The sequence below is a fragment of the Heptranchias perlo genome, chromosome 14 (assembly GCF_035084215.1).
Source record: "Heptranchias perlo isolate sHepPer1 chromosome 14, sHepPer1.hap1, whole genome shotgun sequence".
NCBI classification, from domain to species: domain Eukaryota; kingdom Metazoa; phylum Chordata; class Chondrichthyes; order Hexanchiformes; family Hexanchidae; genus Heptranchias; species Heptranchias perlo.
Window position 1 is genome coordinate 39,136,312 of NC_090338.1, and position 19,337 is coordinate 39,155,648.

At 43.4% G+C, this 19,337-nt stretch overlaps 1 protein-coding gene across 2 annotated transcripts in view; it reads left to right on the plus strand.

Moving 5' to 3' along the window:
* Positions 1-19,337, plus strand: part of LOC137332456 (pro-neuregulin-2, membrane-bound isoform-like) — a 563,304-nt gene that overhangs the window by 428,070 nt on the left and 115,897 nt on the right. The window contains exon 1 of one of the 2 annotated variants that reach the window (XM_067996314.1): positions 18,206-18,311. The exons of the other annotated variant lie outside the window; for it this stretch is intronic. Within the exon in view, the coding sequence (XP_067852415.1) occupies positions 18,233-18,311 (79 nt within the window). The 5' untranslated portion in view covers positions 18,206-18,232. Of the gene's footprint in view, positions 1-18,205; positions 18,312-19,337 lie in introns of those variants that run through there. 2 annotated transcript variants of the gene reach the window in all.

The window sequence follows — 19,337 nt, forward strand, 5'->3', positions numbered from 1 at the left end:
CTGTTCCCTAGCCACCAACTCCATCCCTTTCCCTGGCCACTGCCTGAGGCTGAACCAGACCGTTCACAACCTTCGTGTCCTATCTGACCCTGAGATGAGCTCCCAACCCCATATCTGCTCCATCACCCAGACCGCCTACTTCCACCTCCGTAACATTGCCCGTTTCTGCCCCTGCCTCAGTTCATCTGCTGCTGAAACCCTCATCCATGCCTTTCATACCTCTAGACTTGTGTATTTCAATGCTCTCCTGGCCAACCTCCCATCTTCCACCCTCCATAAACTTGAGCTCATCCAAAACCCTGCTGACCGTATCTTAACTCGCACCAAGTCCCATTTACCCATTATCTCTGTGCTCACTGACCTACATTAGCTCCTTGTCCGGCAACGCCTCGATTTTAAAATTCTCGTCCTTGTTTTCAAATCCCTCCACAGCCTCGCCCCTCCCTATTTCTGTAACCTCCTCCAGTATTACAACCCTCCGAGATTTCTGTGGGCTCCTTCAATCCTGGCCTCTTGTGCATCCCTGATTTTAATCACTCCACCATTAGCGATCGTGCCTTCAGCTGCCTAGGCCCTAAGCTCTGGAATTCCCTTCTGAACACACTTGAGAAATTCCTCCCCCTCTTTGCTCTTTACACTATTACTATCCCAGTCTATATTTAGGATAGTTGAAGTCTCCCATTATCACTACTCTATAGTTCTTGCACCTCTATGTAATTTCCCTGCAAATTTGATCCTCTATATCCTTCCCACTAGTTGGTGGCCTACAGAATATACCCAGTAGTGTAATGGCAGTTCTATTGTTTCTTAACTCCGATTCTGTCCTTTACCCCTCCAGGACATCCTCTCTCTCCAGCACTGCAATATTCTCCTTAATCAATACTGCCACCACCTCCCCACTTTTTTTCCTTCCCTATCTTTCCTGAACACCTTGTATCCAGGAATATCTAGTACCCAATCCTGCCGTTTTTTGAGCCAGGTTTCTATTATCGCCTTGACATCATATTCCCATGTGGCTATTTACGCCTGCAGCTCACCAACCTTATTTACCAGGCTTCGTGCATTTACATACATGCACTCTAAACCTATCTTCGACCTTCTCGTATTCTCTCTTAGTCTGATCCCACCTAATACTGTACTGTTTCTTACTCTAGTGCTATCTGTCTCTCCCAATCCTCTGTGCACCTTGTTTCTCCTTTCTAATGCTATTTCCTGGTGCCCATCCCCCTGCCAAATTAGTTTAAACCCTCCCCCCCACCCCCACAGCACTAGTGAACCTCCCCGCGAGTACATTGCTCACAGCTCAGTTGAAGTGTAACCCGTCCTTCTTGAACAGGTCCCTCCTGCCCCAGAACTGGTCCCAGTGCCCCAAGAATCTGAAGCCCTCCCATCTGCATCATGTCTCTAGCCACGCATTAGGCTGCCTTATCTTCCTATTTCTGTACTCACTAGCGTGTGGCACTGGGAGTAATCCAGAGGTTACTACCTTTGAGGACCTGCTTTTTAACTTCCTCCCCAGCACCTGAAACTCTAGCCACAGGACCTCATCCCTTTCCTTTCCTAAGTCGTTGGTACCCACATGGTCCATCATTTCTCGCTGTTCTCCTTTCCCCCAAAAATGTTCTGCACCCTCTCCGTGATGTCCTTTATCCTGGCACCAGAGAGGCAACACACCATGCGGGACTCACATCGACGGTCTCAGAAATGCCTGTCTGTCCCCGACCATCGCATCCCCTATGACTACTGCATTTCTACACTTCACTGTGTCCCCCTTTGCAGTTCTTTCCCCCATGGTGCCATGCTCTGGACTGCACTCCTTTGAAGTGTCGTCACCCTCACTGGTATTCAATGCTGAATCCCAGTTTGAGAGTGCCACACACCCAGGAGATCGCTGACTGCCTGCCTCTTCCTACCATTTCGGATGACCGCCCACTTGCTATCCTGAACTCTCTGTGGCTGCGGGGTGACCACCTGCTGGAACATACGATCCAGGAAACCTTCAACCTCCCTTATACTCTGCAATGACTTAAGGTGACATGTTCATTCATTTGAGAGAGAAAGTGCTAGGCTGATAGCCTGTTAAGCCTGTAAAAAGTGAGATGATTTAATCTGGTTAATAACTAATTGACTGATAGGCTGGTATATTTGGAAATAGGTATAGGGTGGTTAACAATCTGTGTATACATCATCTTTGATTTCAATCATCTATAATTATTTAAATAACAAAACATATTATTCAGTTGGTGCTTATGATCAGCTCCTCTGTTTTTTAATAGTCTTTTTAAATATTGCTGACTATTTCTGTTCCTGATATCACCTGACATCTTTGTCACACCCACAGGACATTGCTCAGGGAAAATTTGCACTTTATCTAAATCGAGTTTGGGTTATCTGTCTCACAGCATTTTTAGTTATTTTCTTGTGATACGATTCTGTTATATTTTGGAGGGTTTTGCTCTTGATATTTTGGGGGTTTCAGTGTCACAAACTACTTCTGTAGATGAGCCTTGTCCCTTTGACACAGAAAGCACTATCAGTTGACCAGGTATCGAAGTCAATTGCTGACATGTCAAGAGTCAAACTTAGAATGCTCTTCACTTTATTTCGGGTTATTGGCCCTGAAATTCCATAGGCTGAGTTCCCAGCAATTGCACAGGCATCACGCCTGCTGATGCCCTCCAACACTGACCCCGCTGAAGTTTGAGGGGTCAGTGGAAGGTACCTCATTTGCATGGGCAGGTGGGCACAAGTGCCGACTTGGGTGCACCCTTGGTTCTGCCTGCCCCATGTGATAGTGAATTACAATGGCTGCCCATCCCAGGTCCACTCCAAACCCTGCTACCACTCCATTCAGCTCTGAGCAAAGGGGCCAATCAGGAATTTTTTTAAAATTCTTGCCAGGCCTGGACCCACCAGTGAGGCCACATGCATCTTTGTGAAGGCCAGTATGTCTCATCTTTCTCATACCAGCTACCATTGTAACGCTGGGTCCCGAATGAGGCTCAGTAGCATGAAATCCAAGTTTAGGAAGTCCATGTCCCTGGCCCCATCATTAGCCAATCATTTACCTTGTAACAGGGAGACAGAATTTCTGTCACTTACAAGTCAGGTCGGAAACTGTCAGAAACAGCCACGACCTGATAACTGGGTCTCCCCAATTCTGTATCTTCGGCACGAGGCTGTTGGAATCCCATGGAATTTCAGGACCATGAATTCTAATCAACGTGCTTTCACGTGATCCTCCTCAACTTTGGAAGGCAACAAAATAACACTTCATTAGACTTTGAATTAGGCTTTAACTGCTAAACAAAATGATTAAACTGTAAAATAAGACGTGAACAGTGGCTGTGACACTCTGAATTTTACAGTATTTATTAAAATTAACTAACTCCTCAAGTAAGTTGAAAATACCAAATAGTTGTGACCATTGCACTAAACTATAATGTACACAACATTCTTACATGGCAGTTCTATTTTTCTCACTGTCCACAGAAGTTATCTGACCTGATTATCTCTGAAGGCTTCAGAAACGTTCTCCACTATGAATCAAACAGGCTGAATTTCTATTTTAAAAATGACCAGGACCAAACAAATTTAAATTAGTGTGTTAAACTTAGAAAGAGATGCCAGTCAAATACATAATTGAGCCAATCCCATACATGTTTGTATTTGAATTGAATGGCTTGTCTCCACCACTTGGACACTTGGGGCGTAACGGAAAGTAAAATGGGGCAGGGTGTAAAACAGGCAGCCGATCCCATTCCATCAATTTCCCGCTGGGTGGGTTTGGTTAAAATTACCCCATTAGTTCAGACTAAAGAATTCTGCAACAATTGTATTCAAATAAGTTAACATTTTTCTCTGTGAATGGAAGCTACCTTGAACCCTTTATGCGCCAGTGATTAAAGAAAGTAAGAAGTCAATACTATGATATATCTTAGAGTAAATGCTTCATTTGTGTCACAAGTTCATCATCATCATCAGTTGTGCCATTCTTCTGCTCAGCATGTTGCCATCAGTTCTGACTTTTACTAAAACCATGTATAGGCCTCTGGTAATGTTCTAGTAACTGGTATCTTACCTTTTTTTGACACATGACCTGATCTTGTCAGTAACTGTTTGAGGCTCACATCACTACAAATGTAGCAACGGTGCTTTTATAGCAATGCAAAGAAGTTGTAGCATAAATCCAGAGTTGGGATGAAGTCATACTCCACTTTTTGTAGTGTAACTGCAGCCTTAGGGAAATTGTAGAAAAGTACGAGAGATTTTCTCATCGGGGGTGTGGTAAGCATCATAGCAATCATGTTAATTACATCTTCAGTTACAGCTCTCCACCTATATCACTGAAGAAGATGCTGAATATACAATCTACAATCTCCATGTGCAAGTGAAATTACTTCCAATATCGCACCGTGACCCAGAGTTAGCTCTCATTAATTCATGGATTCCGTAAACCAAGTTATTTTAAACAACAAAGTTTTATTTTTTGAATACTTACATTACTTTTATCAATGGAATTCTGTTATATGCATTAGATCAGGCTAGACAAAACGTTGCTTAAACCAGGCTAACATGTAACTAGAGTGGCCTACCAACATTAAAATCATTTTTCTCAGGCTGTTTTGTGATTTCTTATTTGTAGGAGCAAAAAGCAAAGCGTATTCTCAAAACATTCTCCAGCACTGCACTGCAATATGTTACTTTGTGGGGAATTTAATAAGTCGGTGTTGCCAATGTAGAACCTTGCCCACTGGATATGCAAATCAGAAACGTGGACACCTACTATGTATGATTTTCTGACTATTCATTTTAACGGGCAGAAATTTGTTGGCAGTGCACACTCAAATTTCTGAATTGGACTGCCAGCAAGCGAAGTTCCCTTCTAGCTGTGTGATCTCATAAAATTGCCTCACTAATGTGCATATTAAAATTGCTTGCAAACGATTTATTTGTGATGTAGTCACATCGATGCTGATCTACTGCTGAACACAGATTTTCTTTATTATTTATGGTTTCATAATAAAGACATTAGCCACTCTCCCCTTTCAAAAACATGAAAAATGGACAACTGCAGCTGAAAGAAAGTTAGAGCGAGAGATCAGGTGAATGGAAGCCTGCAACCCCCCCTCCCCCACTGCCCTCCCCACTCCTCAAAAAATGTAACTGCTCAAAATGGCACGATGTAATGTAGAAATAGCAGAAATAATACTCTTTGTGGTATCACATAGTTTGGAGAAGTCCAAGTTTAGCACTGATACTATGATTATAACCCCTAAATGAAATATTAAAACACAGCAACAAGTCTAGCATTATTCCACTTTTTATTTCTTTGAAGGACAATGTTTGAGACATGTCAGATGTATTGCTGAGGGGATTGTGATGCAATTACTTCTAATGTGCTAATTTATAGATCCTTACAAGTTACAGGACTAGAACCCTATGGCAAGAACAAATTGGGACTCTGACTATACCAGTTGTAACTATGTAGATTTAACCACGGTGGGTTTTTATGCATGGATTGTGTAATTAATATTATGAACAAAGTTTTACGGAAAGCTGAATCACTGATAGTTGTCAGCGAAACTCTGTATCCATTTCACAATCTATGTTCACCAAAATAATCTATGACGATAGTGCAGACAAAAGGAATTTGTTGCTGAATAAATTTAATTTGGATTGTAATAGTGATCTTGTCTTACTTTATTTTTATTTGTTCATGGGATGTGGGCGTCGCTGGCAAGGCCAGCATTTATTGCCCATCAATAATTGCCCTTGAGAAAGTGGTGGTGAGCCGCTTTCTTGAACCGCTGCAATCCGTGTGGTGAAGGTTCTCCCACAGTGCTGTTAGTTAGGGAGTTCCAGGATTTTGACCCAGTGACGATGAAGGAATGGATGGTGTGTAAGAAGCATTTGTACATTTATCTGATACCAACCATTAATTTAAAATAATTATTTCTATGGCAGTTTTTGCACTGTACCCGATTCAGTGCAGTCATCATTTTGATGCATGGGATTATTAGATTTACAGAATAAATACAAAAAAAAAGTTGGGGAAAAACATAATGACAAATCCAAAGAAATCAAACAAAGCTGAGATATTTAAATGTGAATATGAAAAAAACTTCAATATCATTCTTTTATTAAGTTTTTTATTTTCTGTAAATATTTAACTAGATTACATGATATCTTAGATGATCATACAAATGGGAATACTATATTTCTCAAACAAGTGAAGAAGATCATTAGATTTGACAGTTGAGTTTTGAAGCTATTCTTCTGAAATATTAAAAAAATGTATTCAGTATATGGAGTTAGGTTACAGATCAGCCATGATCTCATTGAATGGCAGAACAGGCTCGAGGGGCTAAATGGCCTACCCTTGTTCCTATGTTCCTAGTTTCACACCAGGTACTCTGTTTATTAAAATAGAATAAATATTACATAAAGATTACAAACCAAATGTGGACATAATTTACGCAGATTACATCATCATAGATATACCATTTGTAAAGATCATGAGTGTCCCCGAAATTAATATTTCAAAGCTCGTCCCCTCAGAAATGTTTTATTTGCAGGGAGGTATAGTTCAATTATCAACACAAGTCTGTGCCTATGGAAGCTACAGCTATTAGATCGGCGCTGAGTGCCCGATTTGCCGCAATGCTCGCTGCCGCGTATTCTAAGTAGAAAACCAGCAAAATTTGGAGCAAGTTAGCAACAGCGAGATTAGCGTGCTAGACGGCGAGATACACCGTGTTTGTCACCAATCTTGCTGTTACGGGAAAATCTGGGCCAATGTTACAGTTAGGAGCTATGGCCTTGGTAATGTAGGTAACCTAATCATTATGTAATATCAAGTTGTTACAAATTCTTTTTCATTATGAAATTTTGAATTTTTCTAGTACATATTTTACCTAAAAAGTTATAAATAATTTAAACTGAGGGTGTGCTTTTGCATTTGAAAAGCAACATTTTGACTTGCAATTCAATTTTTGTTTTTGGCATGGCAATGTATAAGCATATCAAAATTGAGCAGTGCTTCGGACTGCAAATGAACTATGTTTAACCTGTGTCTAACTGTATAACCTGACTTTCAGCTTATAAAGAACAAAGCACTCAATCTGTGCTTTATTTTCAAGTCCTGACATAAAAGGTTCTAAAAATGGATTGGAGGATGGATGCATGTGAGTGATATTTTTAAAACAGATCTTTCAATAAAGTAGATAACAAGTAGCTTCACATTGAAAGTAAAGGGCTGAAAAATTTCACATTGATAGGATCTGATAAAAAAAAATCACCAGTGTAGAAAATGCATGTCATTTATTTCTGTTCGGGTTACTTGGCAAAGTTTTTGTTTTCTTGAAATCACGATAGTGCCTTCTTGTAGCAACAAATAAATAGTTTCAGTCAGATGTCAGGCATGGTCCAATTCTCTTTGTATCTATGGATCATTACAAGAGTTTTAGTTTCCTATTTTTTTTAACAATAAAGATGATGTTTCAGGTAAAAGTCATTTATTTGCTATTGTAAGAACTGAACTTTTCAGAGTGTGAGAACTGTGCTGAAACCTATTATCAAGTTTCTGTTGCCACCTACACTGAGCATTAGTATCTGTACACAGTTAAATTGAAATTCTTTGTGATTGGGCAAAGTTCAGCAGTGGGAGAAGTTAATAAGCAGCTTGAAAGTACAAATACATCCGCACGCATGTCCTTGCTTGCTTTTTAAGGGTGGAAGCATTTTTTACATGGAAGGCCAAGTCTTTGATTTTAACTTGCCAGTGGATGCCTTGCCATGAATACTGACAGTTTCTGTGCTGATAAAATATTGTTTTATGATGAGCAACATAAATCAGATTATGTCCCTTTAACTCTTAATTATATCCCTTATAGTGTGTCTGTTGACTTTGATGCACAAAAAGGTGTGATTTTTTAAAAAATACATACCCTTTCTGCATACAGCCATATTCTCCCATTAAACTCTGTTATGGTAACTAGTTTAGGCATGAGTCTGAGCCACCTGTAATCTTATAATAGGAAAAGAGGTGTGTGTTTTTTGGGGTTTACTTAGTCACGGAAGCAAGTACCAGTCCATTCATGACTTTAAAAAATAGGTTTAAGGTTAATTAGATTATAAAAAAATTCTAATACTTGGCCCTTTGACAAACAAAGCATTGTATGCGTAAAATTCTAGTCCAGTGCATTTATCAAAACCTTTTCCTAGTACAGACCTATATTTAAAGCTTTAACGGAATGTTCACTGGATGACAAACAACCTTTGAGTGATTTATCTGATTCTGTGAATGTAAAATGAACACCATGTGTACCTTTTAACAATGTAAATAAATGAAAAGCAACATTCAAATGATTGCTTCACAGGCAGTTGGCCGTAGGATTTTATTGAAAGTTTTGGCATGAATAAATTTGTCTTGTTGAAAGGATTAATTATCTCTTGTTCATTTCTATCGATGCACTCAAGGTTAGGGGACAGTAATGTGGTTCTGTGGCTTTTCTATACCTGCGATTAACATTCCGCACAAACATACACATCCACGCATGCACCTGCCTTCAGTAAGAGATGTTTTCTCACAAAACTCTAATTTAATTAGCGTCTATTATTCGTATATGGTTAGAGAAGGTTACAGTATCGACATTGGTAAGGGGAAAGTTTGGCACAAATGTTGTTTACGTCCATCTTTTAATCAGATCACTTAAGTATGTCTTTTTAATTCCAGTTATCAAAACTGTTCGAAAGTGGATCACATGAAGGTCACTGGTATTTAATCAACAAATCCTCCTAATCCACCTCTATTATCCATGCAGTTCTTGTCTGTGATTAGAAGATCTTTGTTGTGTCATGCTCATGTTTACTTACTTTGTCTCTTAATAATACATGTTAAAAACTTGCGAATTTGTATTTAACAGTTTGTAATTAAATGGAGATTTCATAATTCATCTGTATCTTTATTACATAGAATGTACAGCACAGCCCAACTAGTCCATGCTCTACACAAGCCTCCTCCCACCCCTCTTCATCTCACCCTATCAGCAAAGTATTCTTTGTAAATACTTGTCTTTGGCCTGTCGATTTGGTCAGTTTTCCCCAGAACCTATTCCAGATAACAATTAGCTTGAATTGAATGGATGGCTTGAGCAGCATTATTTGTTTTGTATCTGAATAAAAGAATTGTAAGTTTCAAACAATGGCTTTTTCGGATCTGAAAAACATAGTGCTACAGCTTTGTAAGAAGTTCTGTAAAGAGTTATAGCACTGTTTGTTTGGGTTAATCACAGAGAATTAAAATGTGGTGGTTTTCAATAGCTTTATAAATTGTCCACTTTAAATGAACAGTAATGCAATTTACATTTCAAATTACGTAGCAATCTACAATTTCCTTATTATAGCTGTAACGCTTCACTGTCCCAATACCTTAAAGGGCTTCTGAGGAAACCCTGTAAGAATTTATCATACCACAGAAAGGACTCAATGATGGTTAAAACTCAATAACTGAACCTATATAAAAACAGAAAATGCTGGAAATAATCAGCAAGTCCGGCAGCATCTGTGGAGAAAGAAACAGAATTAACGTTTCGGGTCGATGACCTTTCGTCAGAACTGAAAAGTTAAAGATTTAACAGTTTTTAAGCAAGTACAGAGCCAAGGAAAGGGTGAGGGGGGGGGGTGGGGGGAGGGTGGTGGGGAGGAAGGGGAGGGGAGGAAAGAACAAAAGGGAAGGTCTGTGACAGGGTGGAGGTCAGGAGTGATTAAATAGCAAAGGGGATGATGATGCAAGGCAAGTTGGGGTAGCAATGGGACAAGTAAAGAAACAAAAGATGAGTCTCGAGAAGTTGTAAATGTCAATGGCAGAACCATAACCAGCACTTCCTGTCCAAAAAAATGGGAGCAGTGGTTATGATCTGAAGTTATTGAAATCAGTGTTGAGTCTGGCAGGTTGTAAAGTGCCTAATCGAAAGATGAGGTGCTGTTCCTCGAGCTTCCGTTGAGCTTCATTGGAACAATGTAGAAGGCTGAGGACAGAGAGGTCAGAGTGGGAGCAGGGCGGAGAAATAAAATGGCAAGGAACTGAAGCCTTCAACATGTCATCAATGACGACGAACACCTCGCTATGGCCATCCACACACCTCCACTACTCGCCTTTAAACAGCCACCCAACCTCAGACAGACCATCGTTCGCAGCAAATTACCCAGCTTTCAGGAGAACAGCGTCCACGACACCACACAACCCTGCCACGGTAACCTCTGCAAGACATGCCAGATCATCGACACAGATACCACCATCACACGAGAGGACACCACCCACCAGGTGCATGGTTCATACTCCTGTGACTCGGCCAACGTTGTCTACCTCATACGTTGCAGGAAAGGATGCCCCAAAGCATGGTACATTGGCGAGACGCTGCGACAACGGATGAACGGACACCGCGCAACAATCGCCAGACAGGAGGGTTCCCTCCCAGTCGGGGAACACTTCAGCAGTCAAGGACATTCAGCCACCGACCTTCGGGTAAGCGTTCTCCAAGGCGGCCTTCGAGACACATGACAACGCAAAATCGTCGAGCAGAAATTGATAGCCAAGTTCCGCACCCATGAGGACGGCCTCAACCGGGATCTTGGGTTCATGTCACGCTACACGTAACCCCACCAGCGAACAAAAGTTATCTGTTTTTAATATAACGGGTCAATTGCTGTCTTTTCCTTCCGGATGTTTCTATGTTTCTGCCTCTCACTCTGTTTTTTTTTGTTCTGGCCGTTTGTATATTTGGTGGCCCTGTAGGTAACACCTATCTGTCTGAACACTTTGGTTGCCTTGGCAACGGGCAGTTGAAAAGACTATCTGTAATCACCAGGTATTGTTCTGTGATTTATAAATGCGAGAGGTTCGAGGATTTCTTGACATTCACCTGAGGAAGGAGGAAGCCTCCGAAAGCTTGTGAATTTTAAAATAAAATTGTTGGACTATAACTTGGTGTTGTAAAATTGTTTACAATTGTCAACCCCAGTCCATCACCGGCATCTCCACATCAAGGAACTGAAAGGTCAGGGCCACGTTTCTGAACTGAATGGAGGTGTTCAGCAAAGTGGTCACCCAATCTGCGTTTGGTATCCTCAATGTAGAGGAGACCACATCGTGATCAACGAATACAGTATACTAAATTGAAAGTACAACAAGTAAATTGATGATTCACCTGGAATGAATGTTTGGGACCCTGGATGGTGGGAAGGGAGGAGGTGAAAGGTCAGGTATTGCATCTCCCGCGCTTGTCCAGGAAGGTCCTGTGGGAAAGGGATTGGTGTTGGGGGTGATGGAAGAGTGGACCAGGGTGTTGCGGAGGGAACGGTCCCTTCGGAATGCTGAAAGGGGAGGGGAAGATGTGTTTGGTGGTGGCATTGTGCTGGAAGTGGCGGAAATGATGGAGGATGATACATTGAATGTGGAGGCTGGTGGGGTGGAAGGTGAGGACAAGGGGCCGTGTTTTGCCAGTAGCTGTCAAACACACCACCGCCCTTAACCTTTTTGCCTCGGGTTCTTTCCAGGCTGTTGCAGGGAATGTCACCCGCATCTCCCAGTCTGTCGTACACAACTGTATCGAGCAGGTCACCAATGCCCTATTTGTCGGGGCCAACCAATACATCACCTTTCCCGAGAATGCTAGCACTCAAAATTAGATTTTCAGCCGTGGCCGGCTTCCCTTGTATCCAGGACATTGTAGACTACACTCATGTATCCATCAAGGCACAGGAAGATGAGCCAGCAGCTTTCGTCAGCAGGAATAGCTTTCATTCAGTTAACGTTCAGCTGCTGTGTGATTACCGCAGAAGGATCTTACAAGTCTGTGCCAGTTTCGCAGGCAGCTATCACAACATTCATCTTGCGACACTCATTCATTCCCCCACTAATCCACTTTTCCAGGAAAGTAAGAGGATGGCTGCTTGGGATCAAGGCCTACCCTCCGCTTACATAGCAGATGACACCCCTCTGCAACCCCTCCACGCCTGAACAGCTTTAGTACAATCACAGCCATGAGACCACTAGGAACATCATTGAGCACACTACTGGGCTATTGAAACAAAGATTCAGGTGCCTGTATAGGGTGTCTCAACAATATACCCCACATAAAGTCTGTTGCATCACTGTAGTGAGCTGCATGTTGAACAACACGGCAATACAGAGGGGATTGCAGGCGGAGAAGGCAGACCAACAGGGTGAGTCATTATCTGACAAGGAAAAATTGGATTATGGGGAGGGAGAAGCAGAAGAAGGAGGGCGAGCACAAAGCATTGCAGCTAGACAGACCTTGTTATCGCTTCACCACTTCCTTAATCCTGCATTAAAGAATATTGAAACAATTCAGCCAGCTTCTGTATCAATGGCATACTGACAATATAGAATCAGAAGCTATGAAAAGGCACTGCAGATCAAAGTGCCAAATGTGATGAAGGTGATTAATTTAATGGCAACTCAACCCATCGTGCCTTTCTTAAAAGAAGGTTTACTAAATTTACTGATATTATGAGGTGCTCCCCCAATGGCTTCAGCCACGCTGGTGGAAAGCTGCTGGAGATGCTCATGGCTGGCAACTTCTGGGTGCTGGAAACTGTGAGGGCCTGGCTTCAGGCTGCAGCACCATAGCTGATGCCAGGGCACTCCGTCCCAGCTGGCTTTGTGGCACCAGAGTGGATATTGATTGAGGTGATGTTGAGGGAGCAAACATGCAGACTTCGTGAAACCGACCACCCCAATAATGCCGCTGCCACTCCCGTGGGGCTGTGGCTGATCTGTCATACTGATCTGTGGGACAGCCCATTACAGGATACGGTAGCATAGTGGTTATGTTACTGGGCTAATCCAGAGGCCTGGACTAAAATCCAGAGTCATGAGTTCAAATCCCGCCACGGCAGCTGGCGAATTTAAATTCAATTAATTAATTTAATTCAATTAATTAAATAAAAATCTGGAATTAAAATACTAGTATCAGTGATGATGGCCATGAAACTACCGGATTGTCGTAAAAACCCATCTGGTTCACTAATGTCCTTTAGGGAAGGAAACCTGCCGTCCTTACCCGGTCTGGCCTATATGTGACTCCAGACCCACAGCAATGTGGTTGATTCTTAATTGCCCTCTGAAATGGCCTAGCAAGCCACTCAGTTGTAAAATCTCGCTACGAAAAGTCATAATAAGAATAAAACCGGACGGACCACTAGGCACCGGACACGACAATGGCAAAACACCAAGCCCAGTCGACCCTGCAAGGTCCTCCTTACTAACATCTGGGGACTTGTGCCAAAATTGGGAGAGCTGTCCCACAGACTAGTCAAGCAACAGCCTGACATAGCCATACTTACAGAATCATATCTTTCAGCCAACGTCCCAGACTCTTCCATCACCATCCCTGGGTATGTCCTGTCCCACCGGCAGGACAGACCCACCAGAGGTGGCGGTACAGTGATATACAGTCAGGAGGGAGTGGCCCTGGGAGTCCTCAACATTGACTCTGGACCCCATGAAATCTCATGGCATCAGGTCAAACATGGGCAAGGAAACCTCCTGCTGATTACCACCTACCGTCCTCCCTCAGCTGATGAATCAGTCCTCCTCCATGTTGAGCACCACTTGGAGGAAGCACTGAGGGTAGCAAGGGCACAAAATGTACTCTGGTTGGGGGACTTCAATGTCCATCACCAAGAGTGGCTCGGTAGCACCACTACTGACCGAGCTGGCCGAGTCCTGAAGGACATAGCTACTAGACTGGTCCTGCGGCAGGTGGTGAGCGAACCAACACGAGGGAAAAACTTACTTGACCTTGTCCTCACCAATCTCCCTGTCGCAAATGCATCTGTCCATGACAGTATTGGTAGGAGTGACCACCGCACAGTCCTCGTGGAGATGAAGTCCCGTCTTCGCACTGAGGACACCATCCAACGTGTTGTGTGGCACTACCACCGTGCTGAATGGGATAGATTCAGAACGGATCTAGCAGCTCAAAATTGGGCATCCATGAGGCGCTGTGGGCCATCAGCAGCAGCAGAATTGTATTCCACCACAATCTGTAACCTCATGGCCCGGCATATTCCTCACTGTACCATTACCAACAAGCCAGGGGATCAACCCTGGTTCAATGAGGAGTGTAGAAGAGCATGCCAGGAGCAGCACCAGGCGTACCTAAAAATGAGGTACCAACCTGGTGAAGCTACAACTCAGGACTACATGCATGCTAAACAGCGGAAGCAACATGCTATAGACGGAGCTAAGCGATCCCACAACCAACGGATCAGATCAAAGCTCTGCAGTCCTGCCACATCCAGTCATGAATGGTGGTGGACAATTAAACAACTAACGGGAGGAGGAGGCTCTGCAAACATCCCCATTCTCAATGATGGCGGAGTCCAGCACGTGACTGCAAAAGACAAGGCTGAAGCGTTTGCAACCATCTTCAGCCAGAAGTGCCGAGTGGATGATCCATCTCAGCCTCCTCCAGATATCCCCACCATCACGGAAGCCAGTCTTCGGCCAATTCGATTCACTCCACGTGATATCAAGAAACGGCTGAGTGCACTGGATACAGCAAAGGCTATGGGCCCTGACAACATCCCAGCTGTAGTGCTGAAGACTTGTGCTCCAGAACTAGCTGCGCCTCTAGCCAAGCTGTTCCAGTACAGCTACAACACTGGCATCTACCCGACAATGTGGAAAATTGCCCAGGTTTGTCCTGTCCACAAAAAGCAGGACAAATCCAATCCGGCCAATTACCGCCCCATCAGTCTACTCTCAATCATCAGCAAAGTGATGGAAGGTGTCGTTGACAGTGCTATCAAGCGGCACTCACTCACCAATAACCTGCTCACCGATGCTCAGTTTGGGTTCCGCCAGGACCACTCGTCTCCAGACCTCATTACAGCCTTGGTCCAAACATGGACAAAAGAGCTGAATTCCAGAGGTGAGGTGAGAGTGACTGCCCTTGACATCAAGGCAGCATTTGACCGAGTGTGGCACCAAGGAGCCCTTGTAAAATTGAAGTCAATGGGAATCAGGGGGAAAACTCTCCAGTGGCTGGAGTCATACCTAGCACAAAGGAAGATGGTAGTGGTTGTTGGAGGCCAATCAGCTCAGCCCCAGGGCATTGCTGCAGGAGTTCCTCAGGGCAGTGTCCTGGGCCCAACCATCTTCAGCTGCTTCATCAATGACCTTCCCTCCATCATAAGGTCAGAAATGGGGATGTTCGCTGATGACTGCACAGTGTTCAGTTCCATTCGCAACCCCTCAGATAATGAAGCAGTCCGAGCCCCCATGCAGCAAGACCTGGACAACATCCAGGCTTGGGCTGATAAGTGGCAAGTAACATTCGCGCCAGATCAGTGCCAGGCAATGACCATCTCCAACAAGAGAAAGTCTAACCACCTCCCCTTGACATTCAACGGCATTACCATCGCCGAATCCCCCACCATCAACATCCTGGGGGTCACCATTGACCAGAAACTGAACTGGACCAGCCATATAAATACTGTGGCTATGAGAGCAGGTCAGAGGCTGGGTGTTCTAAGAACATAAGAACATAAGAACATAAGAAATTGGAGCAGGAGTAGGCCAATCGGCCCCTCGAGCCTGCTCCGCCATTCAATAAGATCATGGCTGATCTGATCCCAACCACAAATCTAAAGAACACAAGAAGTCGGAGCAGGACCCGGCCACATAGCCCCTGGGCCCTCTCCGCCACCCACAGGGCATTGACCGATCCGAACTCAGCTTCATGTCCAATTTCCTGCCCGCTCCCCATAACCCCTAATTCCCTTTACTTCTAGGAAACTGTCTATTTCTGTTTTAAATTTATCTAATGATGTAGCTTCCACAGCTTCCTGGGGCAGCAAATTCCACAGACCTACCACCCTCTGAGTGAAGAAGTTTCTCCTCATCTCAGTTTTGAAAGAGCAGCCCCTTATTCTAAGATTATGCCCCCTAGTTCTAGTTTCACCCATCTTTGGGAACATCCTTACTGCATCCACCCGATCAAGACCCTTCACAATCTTATATGTTTCAATAAGATCGCCTCTCATTCTTCTGAACTCCAATGAGTAGAGTCCCAATCTACTCAACCTCTCCTCATATGTCCGCCCCCTCATCCCCGGGACTCACCTCCTGACTCCCCAAAGCCTTTCCACCATCTACAAGGCACAAGTCAGGAGTGTGATGGAATACTCTCCACTTGCCTGGATGAGTGCAGCTCCAACAACACTCAAGAAGCTCGACACCATCCAAGATAAAGCAGCCCGCTTGATTGGCACCCCATCCATCACCCTAAACATTTACTCCCTTCACCACCGGCGCACTGTGGCTGCAGTGTGTACCATCCACAGGATGCACTGCAGCAACTCGCCAAGGCTTCTTCGACAGCACCTCCCAAACCCGCGACCTCTACCACCTAGAAGGACAAGAGCAGCAGGCACATGGGAACAACACCACCTGCACGTTCCCCTCCAAGTCACACACCATCCCGACTTGGAAATATATCGCCGTTCCTTCATCGTCGCTGGGTCAAAATCCTGGAACTCCCTTCCTAACAGCACTGTGGGAGAACCGTCACCACACGGACTGCAGCGGTTCAAGAAGGCGGCTCACCACCACCTTCTCGAGGGCAATTAGGGATGGGCAATAAATGCTGGCCTCGCCAGCGACGCCCACATCCCGTGAACGAATAAAAAAAAAAGGAAATGAGTGACATCTTGAAAGCCCTTATCTATTTGTTCTACCAGCCTCTCTGAGATGGAGCCCAGAGTCTGGATGGTAACCGAAGCTGCAAAGGCAGGCGACACTGACTCCTGTTGTGATGGCCCAATTACAGTGTCCCTGGAGGTGGCCACACTCGCTAAGGAGATTGCAGAGTGGTGATGCGTGTGAAATGACACCACACAAGCTGGAAGTGGACTCCTCCATACTTTCAACCATGGTGCTGAAACTCCTTGGCAAGCCTTCCAATACCTAATATAACTGCTTGTGAGAGGCTAGCAGTTTTCTTTTCATGGGCTGGGCCCTGATGTCCTCATCTCTTTCCTGCTCAGCAGAGCTGAGAGAGGATCTCTCCTTCCAGTGCGCTGTCTCCTGGGCTGCCCCTACCACCGCTACCTGTTCCTGCTCACTCATGTTGGATGCGTCACTACGTGTAGACCCCTATAACTCACTGTCTAACCCACACGAGGTGCCAATCCCGCCAAGGCTTCTTCGTCAGCGCACCCCAAACCCGCGACCTTCACCACCCAATGCATGGGAACACCACAACCTCCAGGTTTACCTCTAAGTCACACACTATCCTGACTTGGACGTATATCGGCATTCTTTATCGTTGCTGGGTGAACCAGGGACGGATTACTACATGGGCCTACGGGGCCTGTGCCCAGGGGCCCCAGCCAAATATGGGGACCCTGGTAAAACTCAACATAATGCAGAAAGACTGCATACAGCAGCTGGATCAGTTTCATTTAAGCGTAGTATATGGTGATATGATTTGCTTTATTATTTACGCCATCGAGTGCGTTTCACAGTCGCATCCCCCCTCCCCGACCGTCCGCCTGAAATCCAGTGTTAAAATTGACTCCACAGTATTATCTTGTATGTATAAACATTGATTCTTCACAAAAATCGCAGATCTGTTGTCAGCAGTTTTTATTAGCATGGAAGGTGTTAGATGTTCCGCACAACTTTTTGTGGTCTCATGTCACTGGTTAATGATTGAAAATAATAGAATGTCCAATTGGTGTATTTTTGTTAATGATGATTTCTGATAATACAATTTAATTCAACTGGTTAAAACCACCTTCAAAAATGTGCAAAAATTTAGCATTGGTGTGACTTTCTGTTTTCAGTGTGGTGAGTTAAGTAAAGCAAACAAATCAATTCTGGTAAACCTAAGGTAAGAAAGTGTGCCCATTCTCCTCCAATAATGTTGAGGAATAGCCTTTCTGTACCTAAAAATCGCTACTCTAACCAAAACTTTTACAATATGCAGTCAATAAATCACTGGGAAAAAAGCGGCTTGTTTAGTTAATGGTTGCTGGATGGGAAACCCCCATCCAGTCAGCCTCAAACAAACGTCATCCAGTAGTAGGAGGTACAATAGTGGGTGTTGAATAAACATAAAAGTCAAGGAAGTTAAGCCAGTCTTCATGCTGTATAGTCTGTTGGGTCTGTGTTAGGATTAGTTTACAACTGCACAGAATGTCTGAAAACAAGAAAAAGGGCAGAGGAAAAAAGAAAGGTGACAAACGTGGTAAAGGGAAGGGGAAAAAAACAAAAGGTAATTTATTTTAAACAATGTCTCTTTAGTTTTAGTGAAGCAACTAATACAAATTAATTGCAATTCTTCTGACTGCTTTTTTAAGTTATGCCCTTATGCAAAAAGGGACAAGTTACTGCAAACCAATGTAATCTTTTTGACTGTATGAATTGGATGAGTTTTAACATGTAAGATACTGGGTTATTTTGACAGCCTTTAAAGAAAGATAACCCCTATAACATAAATGTAATTTACAAAAAGCCTCAATTGAGTATTTAAGAAACAGCCGTTTTCAAAATATATATTCTTAAATCGACTTGCTAAAACTGGAAGAAAGAAAAATAAGTGCAGGCATGTATTGTTCAGTTCTCAAAGATGTTTGTTGAAATATGGGCAGAGCTCTCTATTTCGGAGTAATCTGACACACTTTGAAGCCCATGCTTCATTGTAGTATCTGGAAGGATAGACAGTGTGTGGATTTATTTGTGCTGTGTGTGAAATCACACTGCTAGCTCTAGTGCTAGCTACGTTCTTTTATGTAAAAATACTTCAATGTGAAAATGTCACTTCTAACTTTTACACTTAATTTAAACTCCTTCACAAATACAACTACTAGAGCATGAATACTGTAACTTGTAATCTTGATGAGATTTTGACTTGTAGTAAATCTGAGTAGCAGTTTTCCTTAGAAGAGTTTTCAGTGTATTTTAAAGAGGGCGGATTCTAGGTGCATGTTCTAGTGTGCTATGTCTGCAACTCATCAAGTGAAAGATCTTGCTCTATATGTCTTTACAGCTTCTGTGCTGGTAATAGTTTAATAAATGTTTGATTTCGGATATTTAAGGTAGTTTCTCAAAAAAACTATATATTATATATTAATTAGAATGTACAGCACAGAAACAGGCCATTCAGCCCAACAGGTCCAAATGGTTGCATTTGCCAAACAAAAGTTTTTAGTACTGTTTGATTTGTCAAACTGAAGGCGCAATATGTTTGTTTTAGTGGATCACTCGCTAGAGCAGTACACCTATTCATCCTAGTGTTGAT